The sequence below is a fragment of the Crocodylus siamensis genome, chromosome 11, assembly GCF_052110815.1.
Source record: "Crocodylus siamensis isolate JL-2025a chromosome 11, ASM5211081v1, whole genome shotgun sequence".
NCBI classification, from domain to species: Eukaryota; Metazoa; Chordata; order Crocodylia; family Crocodylidae; genus Crocodylus; species Crocodylus siamensis.
The window spans coordinates 38,320,843-38,338,621 of NC_143405.1; the positions used below are offsets into that span (position 1 = coordinate 38,320,843).

Here is a 17,779-nt window from a genome sequence, read left to right on the forward strand (position 1 = left end):
GTTAACATTACTTAATCTTTAAATAGTTTTAACCCAACAGCTCCCTTTAATCCCGAGCTACACCTTTCAGAATGGAAGATAACATTTGGTCTCAGCAGATACTCCTGCATCCTCATGTAACAGGTTGTTCCATTCCTCCCTCCTTTCCCCCACTAGGTGATTGCAGAGGGGTAAGCTATGGCAGATTTTTGGTTAATTGAGGATTGGTGACCTGGAGCTAGACAGGCAGTTCATTAACTCCATCAGTTTTCTTCTAATTAATGTGAATTTTCAATTGGTCAAAAGGTGCCCAGAACTGTAACTAGCACTTACAGTTAGAAACTTAAAATATCTGACCCATTCATACAACCGTAGATACCATTTTAGTTGAAGTCCAAATGCAACAAAGCGGACAATAATTTTAAAGAGCTGAAGTCTTTGAGCATAATGTGAACAACACTTACCGCAATGCATTGTGGGAATCCGAGAAGCCACTGGCCTCTGTGTCTTTTACTATTGTCCAGTCAAAGGCTAATCCTGCCAAGGTGCTAAAAGTGTTTCCTATAAATTGGACAAAAAAAAATACACTTGCTCAAAACAAGCAAATCTTCTTGCAATTCAAACTATAAATAACCAAAAATAATTAGTTACCAAGAATAGGAACATCAGAGATTTACAAAAATAATTAAAGCAAGATAGTTTATTACTAAAATCAAGAAGAGTACGTATAAAAGAGATGCAGAGACAGAGGCCCCTGGTAGATGTTACACTTGAAGATGGGATTAATTGGTTAATAGTCTCAAGTGTAACCCTGCCACAAGTTCAGGCAATTAATGGCACAATAAAAATAGGAAATAAACAACAAAATTATTAAACAAAACAAATCATTTTGGGGCTGGTTTCCATCCCACTGTAAACTGAACACGTGGCAGGGTGGACTGCACAGGGATCTCCAGCAGGCCCCTGTGTAGTCCCTGCTGGCTGAATTAGCTGATCATCAGTTGGCTCTGGGACCACAACGGCGCATTGCACTGGGTCCAGCATGGTTCTAATCCTGCCAATGATGAGCTGATTGTCAGCTGGCAGGGACTGCATGCACTGGGATTTCAGCACTGGTATAGTCCTGATAATGCTGACAATCAGCTGATTGCTGGCTGGACTGGAACCACACCAGAGTTTGAACTGGCCTCAGTGCGTCCTTGCCAGCCTATGATCCGCTAATAGTCAGCAGTTTCAGCACCACACCAGGGCTTGAACCCTGGTCATTGCAATGGCAGCAGCTTAGGCTCTGGCAGCTGCTGATTCACATGTACAAGTGGTGCTTGGCTGAGCAGCAACCAGAGCCACCATGAGCCCATGGGAATGGGAGAGGGAGCGGAAAGAGAACCCAGGAAGAAGGAAAGGCAAGGGGGCCAACCAGAGAGCATAAGTGGCAGGAAGGGCAGGCACCAGGCGTCACAGCACTGCTATGGGGGTGAAGAGGAGAAAAAGTGCTGGGAGATACAGGCACAAGGGAGACGAGGGGCAGGCAGCAGAGGGGGACAGCAAGTGGAAGGGTGTGCAGGTAGCAGAGGGGCAGGTGGGGGGATAGGCACCAGGGGGCAAATTGTGGGAGTCAAGTCACTTGACTCCCCAATCTTCTGGCCCCCTGCAACTGCTTTCCTCACTGCAGAGGTGGAAGGGGGTGAATTCAAGACAACCCTCCAATAATTAGATTTTGTACATGAAAAATTATAACAAATGTATACTTTTTCCTATAGGATCTAATTATTGAAGGTTTATCGTAAATTTGAAGTCGTCTTGGCTTTGGTGAAATATAGTATTACAAATAAATTCATACCCTGAGCAAATGGGATTGTATATAAGAAAAGCACCATACTATTAATTCTGAAACCTCTTCCTTAAAACAAAAGCAATCTAAAACACAAGGGGCAACATAAAAAAAATATTAGCCTGCATTTTGAATTAAGATACACAAAGCAAAATCAGGTTTTCTTCATGCTATGTTTAGCTTTGCCAAACAAAGTCCTCTTTCATTTTCACTCAGACTAAAGACATAAGCAAGACAAAGAAAAAGCATGATGCAGCACTGCAGCGAGGATACTTGCAAACAGTGCTGCAGCAAACAGGCAGAAGCAGCAAAATACAGTCCCTGAAACCTCAGAAGGTCCCCCCGCACCATGTGGATTGGAGGGACTGCCTTCTTAAGGAGTCCTTTCCACTACTGAAATTGAAAGAACAGCATCCCCCTCAGGGTGGGCTGATGGGGTGCAAGTAAACAACTGGAGGTCAGCCAACTACCTTCCCTTCGCACAGAGGAAACTGAGGTACAGCTGCTTATCACTGCAGGCATGACCCAGTTGAAAGTAAAAAAACTGAGGAACAGCCACAATGACTGTGCGTGTACACGGTCTGCCCAATCAAACCAGTTTAGACTTATGTTGAGCTGAGGCTGCTGGCACTAGCCCATTTTTCCTGGGACAAGGACATTTCAATTCATAGCAATGGCAAAAAGTATATATTACTGAGGTTGCCCTGGAGAGACGAGATACAATTCATTCGTGAGGGGTCATTTATATCCCCAATGTGGCATACAGCTCAGGAAGCTATGGCAATCAGAGAGGAATTCAAAGGATATGGGGAGTTTAATTCAGTGTTTTACATACACTCAACTCCTATTGTTGATCCCTTCCTTCAGGATCATGTGAGCAAGATGAGTTGAAAACATTTGCATGGGCACAATACTATGTAATTAGCCTATCACTTCCAATTCCTCCTAAAAGTCCACTACCGGGCCTCAGCAGTGAGGCAGTGTTGCAGTGGCACAAACAGAAGGGTGCTCCATGGTTAACAAGAAGACTGGTCATGAGATCCAGCATTTAAAACTGCAGGAAGGCAGCCAGTTCCCTTGCAGGCTTACAGCTGGAACTCAGTGGCAAAAAGAAGCTGAGTTGGTATGGTAAAGGGAGGATGGGCCAATGCTGTTCTTACCTTCTTTGACAGCCCAGGAAACAGCCACCTGCATACCTGCTGTATCCTTTGGGCAAGATCAGTATGGGGATGTTGAAAGGGAACCAACCACATGATTAGGAGATAGAGAAATGTAGGGCAGATCCAAGACATTTCCACCCCAGGAGTGGCTTTAAAAGGGTTTACCATACTGCAATAAAGAATATAGCATAGATCTACCAGGACTGCATAGGTGTAATAAACCCATATTGTTTTATTTCATCCCAGAATGGCAGGGGATAATAAAACATACCTATCCGACCAAGAAGCAAATAAATATTTTAATAAATGGTGGGAAAGGAACAATTACCTGGGAACCTTGCTCACAATATGCAAGGAAGTAGCCCCTAAGCACTGGATCCTAGCAACATTGGAGGACAACATGCACAGGCTTTAGGGGCGAGTCAAGGGGAAATACCTGAGAAAGGAATTATGACACCCTTGACATGTGTCCAGATCAGCAGTGGGTACTGGCCTTCCAGTGTATTATCAAGGTAAATGCAAGAGAGCCATATTCTGGTTCCACTATGCCAGTCAATGGCTAAATTCCCATTGATTTCAGCTGGTAGCAAAAAGTAAAACAAACAAACAAACAAACAAAGAAATGCTACACTAAGCTAAACTTCACTCTGTGGGAAACAGAGCTCTTTGGTCCAACTGTTTCTCAACTAGCCTCTATTGAAATTTTGCTTGACCACTGCAAATCATATCCATGAAACTTGAGTTAGCAAAGCTGTTTTAAAATTAATTTCAGTTACATACAGATTACTTCTCCATCCTAGACTTGACAACAGTTCTATGACAGGGAGTCTAAATCTACACCAAATTAAGACACATTATTATTACTCAATACACTTTTGCATGGCAATTTTTTTAAAAATGTAAATCACTTCAAAACTTTTATTCTCCAAAATACTTTTTACTTGAGCTTTTCATATTAACTGTGGACAACTATGCCTGAAGCTCCTGGTGAACATCTAGTTTCAGTCATTTAGATTAAATATTTCCTTGCAGTTTTCAAATGACTGCTCCTATTCAAATTTTAACTTGGATGCCTACCAAGGCAAACTCATCAGCTGAAGATGTTTGAAAGTTTGAAGAAACACCAAGCCAACATTGTGGAATTGCATATACTGTAAGAAAACTAACAGTTCTTCTCACTGACATTTTGTGGTATATGATTTATAAATCGACAAATATAATTTAGGCCCTATTAAGTGTCCAAAATATAAATAAGCTTTTATAAATGCTTAGACATACAAGTACAGTATATGTCATTTAGTTTCTTACTTCATGCAGCATTCTAAAAACCATTTGTATAGTTTTGAAGTAAGGTTTGCCATTTTACGGCATCAGATTTTTTTTCAGATTACTAAGCAGAAAGCAAGATGGAGTGACAATGTAGGACTAACTGGTTCAGAAAGAAGTGAGCTTTTGTAGGCTGTTGCCTTTCTGAACCACTCGGTCTGTAAGGTGTCACTGCCTTGCTGCCTTCTGCCTGACTTCAGATTAATACAACTAACCCCCTCTCTTCAGATTATTATTCACAGTCTAGCCAGCAAAGGCTCACTCACTCTCTCTCTCTCGTACTTATGGGTCCAATAAGGTTTCAGTTAGGTCAGTCATTTCAGTTCTTTCTTGGGGTACTGGATAAGAAGTTATGTTATGGACACTGCTATTAGAATTCTGTTAAAAGAAAATGAGGCCAGATATTGGCGGAAATAGAGACAAAAGGAGGAAACCAAAGTTTCATAAGTAGGGACTTACTGAATTCACAGTGGAAGTGGGCTGTGCAGCAGCTCCTTTAATCTTGCAGGTTTCCCCCTATCCCCTCCCCACTGCTGATTGACTGAGGGGCCCTGGTGGCCATGCTGCTTGCTGCTGACTGGCCAAACAGCACCATATTTAAAACTGTGTTTTTTGTCTTTCTGCCAATCAGGAGTGAGTGACAGGACCCCTCTGCCCATCAATGGGGGAAACCTACAAGATTAAAGGAGCTGCCAGACAGCCTACTTCTGCCGTGAATTTGGTAGATCCCCAAGCATAAGCTTGCTTAGACTCAAATATTAAGTGCAAAATTCCATAGGATCTACAGTCCAACTCTCTGCTACTCCAAAAATTTCTGGAAAGCTCTACCCAACCAAACCAAATCAACAGGACAAATATTATGACTTCTTTCACTTTACTTTTTGACCATTGCCCTAGATGTAGAAGTAAGTGCTCTAGTAGGGAGATTCTGATATTTAAAAATGCCATCAAAACCAAAGGTCAGATTTCCAGGTAACTAGGAAAAAACAAAGTGTATGAAGCAACTGAGTGTCTGATGGGTTCTTTCTGAGGTTTGGGGTATCTAGGTGATTACTGAAGCGTAAATATTATAATACATAAGTGTGTGTGCCAACAGAACTCTTCTTCAAATTGTTTATTCAGATCTTTAACATCCAGTTCAGTGTGAAGCAAAGAACTCTACTAAAATGTTTACGGTGTAATAGCAATCTCTTACCTTCAGAATCTAAAGCCTGAATTTTCAGTTCCAGTGGTGAATCTTCCAAGTAAAGTTCTCTTGTTGTGGACACAATTTGGATGCCATGAATTATGTCAACTATAGCATCACAACGAAGAACTTGACCAGTCACTTAGACAGAAGACAACATAATTAAAACTATTAGATCAATAAGACGGAGCATATCTTAACTAGTACGGCAACACAAGGGACTTACAAAGAGGACAGAAACTAGGTTATGAATAGGGCTGTGTGAACCTTCTATCCCCGATTTGATTCAGCAGAGATTCAGCCCAATTCGGTGACCAAAACTCCATATCAGAATCAAATTGGGAGACCCTTTAATCTCTCTGAATCGAACTGGAACTCTCCAAATCAATTCAGACAGATTTGGAAAGACTTGGCAATTCAGACATAGAAAGCTTTAACTGTTTTTTCTACATACCTCTAGGTAGCAGGTGGCTCGTGAACACTGAGATGCTGGAGCATGTGGAGTGTCCCAAAGAAGTGTGGGGGGCTCCCTAGTGCGCTCGGCAGCAGACCCACAAGGGGACCAAAAGCTCTTCCAGTCCGCTTCCAGGTCCACCAGGGAGTGCACTGGGGGACTTTCCTGTGCCCCCCCCGGCTTGGCAACTGGTACACCTCCTGGGTCTGGGGGGGCATGGCACCCAACATGCTCCACAGCAGACCTGGAAGTACTTCCAGTCCACTTCCAGGTTTGCCACCAAACACATGGGGGAACCCCCCGCGCTCCTGCAGGATGCTCCATCTGCCCCAGCATCGCAGCGTTCATGAGCCATGTCTGGTACCTCGAGGTATGTAGAAAAAACATTTAAATCTGTGTTTATGGCCAAATCATGGATTTTCCAAATTGGCATTGAATTTTCAGATCCAGTTTTGGCCGAATCGAATTGGGGACAGTGATCCCAACCAATAAATCTAATCACTGTCCCCAATTCAGGCTGAGTCCAAATTGAACAGGGCCTGTTTCACACACCCCTAATTATGAACTCTACATAGAATCTTAATCCAGAGGTGCTTACAGTTCTGAAAACAAGAAGAGTAAAATAGTTCTTTTTCTTTTAATTGTAAGTGTTTCAGTGAACAACTTCTACTTTATTTCCCCTCCAGAAAATTGTTGTAGTGTTCTGAGTTTCATAGTGGCAGCAACTTCCTACACCCCAGGCATAATCCATTGGCAGCAATGGGTACCGGTAAACAATTACTCTTGATATGGCATGTAAAATACTGACCATAGTATTTGGATGAAAGGCAAAATAACATAACCAGTTTATTATACAATGATTTCATAACATGTATATCACTTTACACATCTGTCTTTAAGAGCAGATAGTGAACTGCATGTACACAGGCATTGAGGTATACTCCAGTTTTTCATACGCCAAATATTTAACTCTGCAATATGTGAAATTTGTATTAATATCCCCAAATTTATAAGGGCTGCACGTCTCACTCACACTGACTTAAGACCTTCAAAGAACTTGATTTCTCTTCCATTTACAATCTTACAGTCAAGTGAAACTACAACTAAGTATTTCACATTTTCTTATGTATATAAGCATGTATTACCCATTAAAGATTCACCATGATCCTAAACTTGAAAAACATACATTTTTCATACACATGGCATGATTTCCAAATACATAAAAGCTTACTTATATCTTCAGCAAAAATTATACTTGTCAGACGTGTTGGCTGTGATGAACGTGCCTGGACAACAGCCTTTTGGGAACACTGGCGTTCATTTTGATCTGTAGGTTCTATGCTAGCAACCTCCGGCCTGGTAGATGACCTGCAGAAATATCACTCTAAGTTACTATAGTGTAAGCCAACTATTAACAAAAATATGCAACTTGTCTTAAAAGCACCCAAAGGAGGAAAAAGTCACAGGTCTCGATTCTATTATTTTTAGCTGGATTTTCATATTCTACCCATTAGTATGGAATCTGAACATCAGCTTATGCTATTTATTTAGCTCAAAAACATCCCTATGCTTTAAATTAAGCCTCAAAGACTTCACTTTGTAGTGTATTAACTTAGCAGCAGACATGGATAAAATACAAACAAGATATTGAAGTACAAGCCAAGATAAAAACTAAATGAATATGAAAACAGCTATTCATCACTTGCAATCAGTTGCATTTCCACAGAAAAATGTGCAGAAAACCAGAATCATCATCCAATAACCCAGCAGTTCCCAGACTGACAGACTGCGCACTAGGGATGAGCAAAACAGCTACGTTCCATTTTGGTTTCAACTGTTTTGGAGGGACAGGAACCATTTTGGTGTTTTGGATCACTGTGCCATTTCAATTCGGCCAAATCTGTTTCAGCACTGATTCAGAGATTCGGATCGGCCAGGGAGAGGCAGGCACAACTGGGCAGCTGGAGGTCCTCCCGTGGCTCCTCCAGCTGCGTTTGCCTCTGCCCAGGTGGGGGGAGCTGTGGGAGGCCCCCGCCTGGCCCCAGCCTCTGGGCACTTAAAAAAAAACAAAAGAAAAAGCCCCATACTCACCAGCTGTAGCAGCAGCAATCAGGGCCTCTGAGGGCTTGTGGTAGAGACCCACCCCGTGCAGCACAGGACTATGGGGATCGCCGTTGCCCTTGTCCCTGCCTGGCACCCACGCGGCAGCTGCCCCACAGCACAGGTGGAGTGTGGCTCGGCAGGGCGCTAAGCACTCTCTGGGAGCTGGGGGCATTGGGGCTGAGCGGCACCAGTCAGCTGGAGCCACCCCATCTCCTAGACAGTGAGCAACGCCCTGCTGAGCTGCCATGTGGTTGCCAAGCAGGGGAGGAAATCCCCGCTACCCCAGAGGTCCTGATCACTGCTGCTACAGCTGGTAAGCGCAGGGCTTTTTTTTTAAGTTCTGGGAGGCTGGGGCCAGGCAGGGGAGCCCTGGGGGCATCTCCTGCATTTCCCCTAGGCAGGGCAGAGGCAGGCACAGCCGGAGCCATGGAAGAAGCCCCTATGGCTGTCCTGCCCAGCTCCCAGACAGTGTGCAACACCCTGCAAGCCATGCTGCATCCGCGCCATGGGGCAGCTGCTGTGCAGATGTCAGGCGGGGGGGAGGGGAGATCCCCACTGCCCCCCACTGAGTAGAAGGCTCTGCCACAAGCCCTCAGAGGCCCTGACCCCCACTGCTACAACTGGTGAGTACAAGGCTTTTTTTTTTTTTTTTTTTTTTAAGTGGCAGGAGGCTGGGGCCAGGCAGGGCAGCCATAGGGGCTTCTCCTGTGGCTCCTCCGGCTGCACTCAGCACGGGCTGCACTGAGCAGACTTGGGTGCTGGTGCTGGCCCCAGCCAGCAGAGCTAGTATGCTGTTGTCCCACATGCAGATTTGGGGGCCTGTGCCCTCCGGAAGGGTTGCAGGGCTATGCCAGACTCCTCCCAGGGGGGCACAGGGCCCCAGATCAGCATGCAGAATAACAGCAGGCTGCCGTCCCGCCCCCAGAGCACTGGGATTGGAAGGGACCTCAGGGACAGATCGCAGACACTGGCCAGCTACAGATGTCAATATTAGAGCAGTCCTTCTGCCTCTCTTCCCCCTCCGTCTTCTTAGTTTCTGATTCCCTGCAAGCCTGGCTCCAAAACATCCAAAACATTTTGGATGGCTTGGTTTCGTTTCACAGATATTTTGGAGCCTTCTGTTTAATTTCAGATTCAGTGTTTCAGGTGCCAAAACAGCTCCTGAAATTTCACATAGGCCTACTGTGCACCACCAATTTAAAATGATACAACCTTAAGTACCGGCAACAAATTTTCATCATATAATTATAATAAATCTGTTAACATGTACCGCTGACAGGTTTTCTGTGTACCACTAGTAGTACCTGTATCACAGATTGGGAACTGCTACAATAACCAATATCACAGTTATCCAGAGATTAAACTGATTTAAGGTTCCTTGGTTAATGCATGCAACTTTGTATAGATCTGCAAGCTTATATCATTCTTTTTTGTGCTATTAAAATTTTGACCTAAATTAAATTTTTGGAGCAATTGTACTCTAACTTAAAATTGTGTTGCTTTAAAAAGCATATCTTGAAGTGAGCATCATACCATTATATCCTTAGACCTCCGTGAAATTCACTGCAGAAGTACAGCCCAAATTGCTAATTTCTTAACTACAGCAAGAACTGAAGGATGGATAAAAGCTGATGATGTATTTAAACAGAAAACAATATTAGAGAGTAAATAGTTACATATATTTTTCTGTTTAAAAATAAACCTATTTAAGTTTAAAATAATAAAGCTATAACAACCTATATTAAGCCTAAAGTTACTATGATCTTTAATAGCCACAAAAATAGCATTCAGCAAGTAGATGTTTGTTGCTACAAAATTAAAAGAAAGTCCCCCCTATGAACTGAGGGAAGTCACTGATTAAGCACCCTGAAGGCAAGGCTGAGCATCACCACCTTACACTCATTAACAGAAGTAGAAGCTTTCAAAGATGAACAGACTACTTCATCAAATGCTATGAATGGACTTGCATAGAGAACAGAATAGAATGGAATAATGTAAGTTAAATATAAAATAGAGGGAAAGAGGGAGGCAAAAAGGAGGCCCTACTGAAAGAGGCAACGGTGAACTGAAGAGATTAAAGGGACTAAACAACACAGTTAAAAAAACTGAGATATACAGGTTATAAAACCATGTCCAAATAATGGGATAAAAATCCAGAGTCTCTGCTGTGACCATACTGTTGCGATCTCCACCAGCTCCTCGTCCTGTCCCTGCTGCAGGGCTCCAGGCAGCAGGTAGGGAGGGGAAGTGGTGGTGGGCAGAGAGGAAGCTGTAGCTGAGGGCTAGCAGCACAGGACTGGTGGGAGCACAGGGCCAAAGCCGCAGGGAGTGGGGTGGGAGCAGTCAGGGCTTGGCTCCGTACAGATTGCCAGAGAGCTGGGGGTGGGGTGGGAAACACATGGACTGCATGGGGGGGCGGAAATCACAAATAAGGGCGACTGCCCTGGGCCCTGTAGAGCTGGGTGGAGTGGTGTGGCGACTCTGCACTGCTGCTGGTTTCATGTCCAGCCGCTCGGCCTCCCCTCACATCGCTGAATCCCCCGCCTCCAGCCTCTTTCCCCTTTCCCCGGCCACCAAATCTGCCACCGGCTTCCTCACATCTGGAGGCAGGGCACCGCACAGGCTGATTTGCCCTGGGCCCTGCACCCTGCTCGGGTCGTCTCTGACTGCACCTGCACTGCCCAGGCAAAATCCCATAGGATTTACAGTCCAATTCAAAAGTGTACATCTCTGCTGCTCCAAAAGTTTCTGGAAAGCCCTACCCAACCAAGCCAAATCTCAGTATGACTGAATGTGACACTTCAACAGGACAAATAGTATGACTTTATTTCACTTTTTGACCCTTGCCCTATACGTAGAAGTAAGTGACGATAGCCCTAGTAGGGATTCTGATATTTAAAAAGACCATCAATATCAAAGGTCAGATTTCTGAGCAGCTAGGAAAAAACAAAGCATATGAAGTGACTTTTGACATGTTCTCTCTGATGTCTGGGATATCTAGGTGATTACTAAATCATAAATATCATAATTCATAATTATGTGCTGCATGTGCTCCCTGCCCCTCTCCCCCCACCCACCTCCAGCCAGCTCCCAGGATCTAGCACTCAGGCAGCCCACATGTGTACACCCAAAGCCACCCCCCACCACACCCCCGACACTTCCTACTCCCACCCCACACCATATCCACCCCCACCCCTGTCTCCCATACCCACAGTCAGCCCAACCCCCCAGTCTCCACCATATCCATCCCCACCATACCCTCCCCCTGGACTGGGCCTCTCATGGCCAGATCCCGCCTCACACTGCCTGGATCCCACTTCATGCTAACCTACCCTGCACCCCTGGATTAGGACCTGTGCCACCCCAGGCTTGCACACTTGATCAAGTATGCAGGGTCGCTCTAGCCTGCCGGGCTCCCAACGGATCCAGAAATTTAGCAGCAAGTGAGTGGTGGCAGCACTATCTGTGGTGACTTCCAAAGCCATGGCAATTAACACCGCTACCACTAACCTGTAGCCAAATTTTTGGACACATGTGAAACGCTAAGGGCCAGATACCATAGATCCATGGGCCAGATCTGGCCTATGAACCAGGGGCTGAGCACCTCTACCCTAGACCTTTATATCTACTATATGAAGAGAGAAAATAGACTCTCCATTTTACTGTATAACATTATTTTCATCCTCCTACAGGTTTGGCTCAGAGAATTAATATGCCCAGGAAATTACTAGATTTACACTGCAAAACACTGAGGTTTCTACAAAGCATTAAGGAAAATAGCATGTTGTGAAACTCCATGCTTTTCTGATGCAGTAAATGATTAAGTAAAGGACAGGGCCTTACACAGACACTGTTTTAATATATACTTAGGTATTATCCATACGTTACAGTTCAGCTTACTATTTACACTTTGCAAAGTGATTTGAGATGTATGGATGAAACCACCATGCCAAAGAACCACTTTCAACAAACATTTGGAGTGAAAGTGAAATATACTGTATATATCACATTGTCAATTTAGCTTTCAGTGAGTATACTTGTCTCATTAGACATGCACCGACAGGTGCAAAGCTCCATACAAAGTATAATTCAGCCAGCCCTGCTCACTACTTTCATTTGGTAACCCAACTGTCCCCTCACATTTATTTTTCTGACCATGGAGAACAACTGTAACAGTGCTGTAGAAATAAGCAGCTGTTAAGACAGAGGTGCTTTAGAACCAGAGCTGGACTCTGCTACAATAAACAGTCACACTCCTCAGTGGTTCCAAGTGTTGTCTATTTCCTTTGAAGTAATTTATGCTTCCCACTTAAAATGATCATTTTTAAACTCTTAGAGTTATCAAGATTTCCCAGCATGAATCCATCTCAATGTTTTCACTCTAAGGTTGCAGACAAAAGTGTCTAGGGATGCTGCTGAGGTCCACAATGTTTACAAACAGCAGTATAAATAAAATTCTAGTCAATTTTGGAATATTATTTATCCAGAATCCTGAGTCTCATATATTGGTATCCCTGAACTTCAAAATGGCAGCAGGGCACTTTTAACTAAAGCTCATTTGATGAGCTTTAGTTAAAGCACTCCTGCCACCATTCTGAAGCATGGGGACATTGATACATGAGACATAAAGGTTGCTGGAGCAGGCCCCAGCAGACTCAATTAATCGAGTCTGCTTCAAGTGCATCAGAGCAACCTCCCCACACAGCTACAGTCATTCTTTATTTCTACCGAAGAGAACAGAAATATTTTAATCAGTCTTTAAGCCAACAGTTTGTTACAAGTCAGTTTTAGAGGTCCTCAAATGCAAGTTAAACAGAGAGCTCTGCAAATCTAAAAAAGACGCTGCTTCTAAACAATTTGATTATGATAAAAAAAGCTACAGTAACAAAGTATTTGGGACCTGATATTGTTGAATGCTTGGGGTTGGCAACATTGCACATAAGTGTTGATTACATGTTCTTGAAAGTAATAATGGTGGCTGTGAAAACAAGAGCCAGAGACCAGTTTTACAAAGAAACAGAATGGAAACTTATAACTAACTTTGGACAATTAACCAGCCCATCAGTGGACTTGACTTTGCGAATTAAGATGCCTACAATGAACAGTTAGCATTTATCCCCCTCAAAGAGACTAGGTTTCAAAGATAGATATTTAGGTCAAGATCAACCTTGAACTTTCCACATACAATGCATCTTAAGAGTCCTATAAGAGGGTTCTGCCTGATAGGCAGAATGTGTGTGGAAGAGTTTGTATCAGGTCTCTTAGTACTGTACCATGAGCTTGGGGTGCATGCATCTCATATGACAGAAGGATTTGAACCAGCAGCAACTTTTCAAGACTGTTTCACTTTGATGCTTTTAATAAATTGTGTAGAATTAAGTGAGCATAAAGGATAATCCATTGAAATACACCAAAAGTATATCTGCAATTTTTGTACATGTTATTTTAATTACTTTGGTATAAAAAGACAGGTTGGATAACAGGAAAAAGACAAGTTTTTAATATCAATATAGTCAAACTAAAGAACAGATTCTTCTCAACCATACCTAGATAGTCAAGGATGTAACATATATAAAGTTACAATAAACATAGCAGAACTTTATACAAAGTATTCACAACTAACATACTGCATACAGAGCAACTCCCTAGTAAGAAACTCTGTTGCAACATACAGGAATAGAGGGCAAGTGCACAGACCTTTCAGAGCTTGCTGAACTCCACTATCCCCAACTACCCAGTAGGCAAATTCATATTAAATGCCCAACCCCATGTTTCAGAGGACGGCATTAGAATCCTCCCACAAAATTTTTTAAAGTTCTTAGAGATGAGCAGATGGTGGTGATGCAGTAGGAAAGGAAGATTAAAAATTAATAAACGTGCTTAGAGCACCATTATGCTTCTCAGCCCTTGTACTCTGTTCAACAATGAGCTACTACTTCCTCCAGAGTTTTGTAAGAAGAAGTCTGCCACCCACATCCTGTCACTGTAAGATAGAAATGAATGTACACTTATAGCAGGAAGGTAGAAAATGATGCCACACCTTCCACAAATTCAGCACAGTTGGAAACTACTGTCCTTCACTCTGAAATAATATCCTAAATTCTAGGAAACGCAGACATAGGGAATGAAATAGGGGGAAAAAAGCCTTGAAATTTCTTTGGACTAGGAATATGACCCAGGGCTAACAGTGCATGTTCCCTGCAATAGCTACCAATTAAACTTGAGTGCACTTCACAAAGGAAGATGATTTCTTTATCCCCATTCTACAGGTAAGAAAACAAAACAAACAAACAAAAAAATCAAAGCACCAAAAAGCAAAGTCAATCAGCAGACTAGTGGCAGAACGGCAGAACTGAGTTCCCCCAAATCTTAGTCAAGGGCTCATCCACACACACTCAACTTTGGTAATTTCCACAAAGAATTTGATTTGATAACTTTCACTACAAGCTTTATATTATAATTGGAATCACATTCTAAATAGATGGCAGGTATAGGAAAATTTATAGTTGTTCCCATTAAGATTTTTTTAAACTTCTAATTTTAATTATATTACTACATGAACCTCCACATATGTATGTATGCTTGTGCAACCCCTCAAAGTGTTTCTTTTTGACAGGTTTGTCCTGTCTTTTACCAAGCCATTTTGACAGTGCTGAATCCTTTTAAAAAACAGGACCTTTAAAAAAAATAGTAGGAAAACATTCATAGAATATATTTGTAGTCATTAAAAAGCCCTAAAGGAAGCAGCAGGACTTAATAACTTGCTTCCTCTTTCTTTTCTGCACATACTGTATAGGATTAAAATAAACTTTTGATGCAGCTCTACTCTTCTTCCTGTGCATAAGCAACCTCAAACCTTTAAGAAATCAAAGAATTATAACCAGCCTGTGAAAGTCTAGAACCCCCAAGCAAATACATGCACTTGGAGGAACTTGAATGACAAGTTAAACTATACCGCGTAAAAATATATTCCACTAGAACCTGTTTTGGCGGCTCTCAGTCACAAGCTTAAAAAACACCTGCTAAACGCATACAAATGAAATGTGTGCAGATACAATCACAGCTAGAGTTGAAATACCATGATTTCTTGTGCTGGCCACCTCACCATTACTGCTTCTCCAAATGGGAGATGCATTGTTTAAAACATGGATGTATAATCTTAGTATGAAGTTTAGGAACTGTGCCAGTATCTTCGTGCTGAGACCTTGAATCTGCCAAATTCCTGGAGTTTCAAGAAATCCCACTGAGTTCAATTTAGTCAACCCCTGTGTTATCTCATGTGAGCTTCACCTGCTACTCTGGGATGGAGGCAGTTAGGAAGAGTCAGCTCCCATTCAGGGGAGTGCAAGTGTTTGATGGTATTCTGCATCTTTAATTGCATGCCTGGCCCTGCAGGATTATTGTTAGGGATGCACTTTTAAAAAATAATCTTTTAAAACTACCTAGTGCTTCGCTGGATTTCTTCTGAAAGGACATGTGCCTCACGGCATCCAGTGATGTAGAAACATGGTGCTTTTCCAGGCTCTGGTTAATAAACTCGGTATCACACTAGAAATATGGTGCCCCCAATTCAGCAGGCAGAAACGCCAAGGCCCGAGCTCACGGGTCACTGGAGCGGCTACAGGGATGAATACGACCCCGAGTTTGGGCAGAAACCTGACCGCCCGCTTGGCACGTGGCCGGGCCGGGCCGGGCCCCCAGGACGCGCTCCCCGCCCACGTGCAGATTTTCTTGCTCTTTGCTGCCGGCCCCCCCTTGCCCACCGAGCACCAGCCCGTGGATTCAGGCTACAACCCGGGAGGCCCGCGCGGGTCAGCCGGGCTCCGTAGAGCACCCCCGTGATCAGCCCAAGCGAGGACCCCGAGGCCCGAGTCCAGCCCCTCCCCCCTCCCGCCTGCGCACGGGGCCCAGAGCCAGAGGCTGCGGCGCCGCCGGGCCCAGCCCTGCGGCCAGGTGAGCCCCGCCGCCGCCACTCACCAGCGGTAGCAGCCCTCGCTGGCCTCCAGCGTGAAGTTGGTCCTGGTGCCGCGCGCGAAGGGCAGCAGCACCTTGGGGATGTTCAGCTTGGAGGCCGCGGCCAGGAGCAGGAGCGGCGGCAGCAGCAGCAGGAGCGGCGGTCGGACGGGGCCGGCGCGCGGAGCCATGCGGCTGGCGAGGCGAGGCGAGGCGGGCCGGGGCCGGGGCTGAGGGGGCTGCTCACGGGAATCGCGCGCCCCGCGCTGCCATTCGAGACCCGCCGGGGAGGGGCTGCGCGCGGCCGGCCGCTGTCACGTGGGCCGGGGGAGCTTTTGCTTTCGCGCCTCCCGCGCGCCCGGAGGCCTCGCTGACCGCGGCGCGGAGCGGGCGGCCCAGGCCGCGGTGCTCGGCTCTGGCTCTAGCCGAGATGCCTCCCGACTCCTTAGTAAGCCCAGGTGCGGCCGGACTGCAGGTGCTTCAGGACCACCGAGCCTCCTGTCACCCTCGTGTCTTCTGCGGCCGAAAAAAAAAAAGCACTTGTGCTGCAAAGATCTGCTCCAAAACCAGTCGTAGCATCCTGCTCCACTGCAACAGGTGGGGAATTTTGCCACGGTGACTCTTCTGTCGAGGATGTGTTTGGGAGCCATGTTGGCCTGAGACAAAATGAAATGCAAAACTCTTTTAGAGGTCTTGGTTTTTGAGATGATACCTTTTTACTAAACCAACTAAAAATATATAGAGAGAGATCTCAAGATACATAGATTGCAATTCCTTAGTTGGTCTAATAAAAGGAGTTGTAGAGTTTTGCATTTCTTTTTGTCCTCTATCAAGGCATTAATCTCTGCGTCACACCTGTGTTCAGGCACAAGTTGCCTTTTGATCCTCATTATGGCCATTCGGGAGCTCCTCTTTTCCCGAAGATTCAGAACAAAGAATAAGTAGTATCCAAATGCAGGCCCTTTAATATCAGCATTACCTCAAAGAAGCATTGTTCCCCCTTTTGGATAAATGAATCCCCAAAAGAAAGAATGGTGAGTGGTAGGGACAGGCTGCTGTGCTGCCATCCTGTGCTGACAGGGAAAACTGAGGCACGGAGCAGATTTTGTACTTTCCAGTGAAAATGCAGCAGAAAGTTTAAAGAACCCTGGCATCAAACTTTCATACCTTGTGCTGATTAGTAGAGATGGTTACCCAGAACATGAACTAATATAGGTTTCTTTTTCTGTAACATCACAAGCAAAAACTATATGACCATTTCTTGAATAGTTCATAAGGAATGTATTGCAAGATTGGTGCATTTGTTTTTATTTTTAAGATGAGGGCAGTGGACTAGAGATCTCATGCCTCATAGAGCTCCCAACCAAGCTCATCATGTTTTCTTTAAGAGCTGAACCTAAATAGTGTAGGTTTTATTGGTAATGACACCAATACTCAACACTGTCTTCCACTTTTCATTATGTAAGACCTTGATTTCATTTATTTCTAACTGCCAGGCTTTAAATATAATGGAATCTCTATCCCCCTTTTGCTCTCAGTGTCCCTCAACAACATTGAGTGTTTAAGATGCTAAATCATTGGTCACCAACCAGCGGATCTCAGAGCCTCTTGTGATAGATCTCAGAGTTTCTTGGAGTTGATCCGTGGCTAAGGTGGGGGGCTGAGTGCCCACGTGCACGCATGCACGTGCCCTAGCCCAGCAGCTCAGTCCATGGGGGAGGGAAGGAAGGTGAGGGCTAGATTGAGGCCCCTGCAGTGAAGGACAGTGCCACAGAGGCAGGAGCAGG

General features: G+C 44.4%; 1 protein-coding gene across 1 annotated transcript in view; it reads right to left on the reverse strand.

Moving 5' to 3' along the window:
• Nucleotides 1-16,183, reverse strand: part of NUP210 (nucleoporin 210) — a 111,704-nt gene extending 95,521 nt beyond the window's left edge. The window contains exons 1-4 of the mRNA XM_090022078.1: nt 16,017-16,183; nt 7,168-7,304; nt 5,492-5,623; nt 444-540 (exon numbers count right to left, since the gene is read on the reverse strand). Of these exons, the coding sequence (XP_089878204.1) occupies nt 444-540; nt 5,492-5,623; nt 7,168-7,304; nt 16,017-16,183 (533 nt within the window). The remainder of the gene's footprint in view (nt 1-443; nt 541-5,491; nt 5,624-7,167; nt 7,305-16,016) is intronic.
• Nucleotides 16,184-17,779: the final 1,596 nt, after the last annotated feature.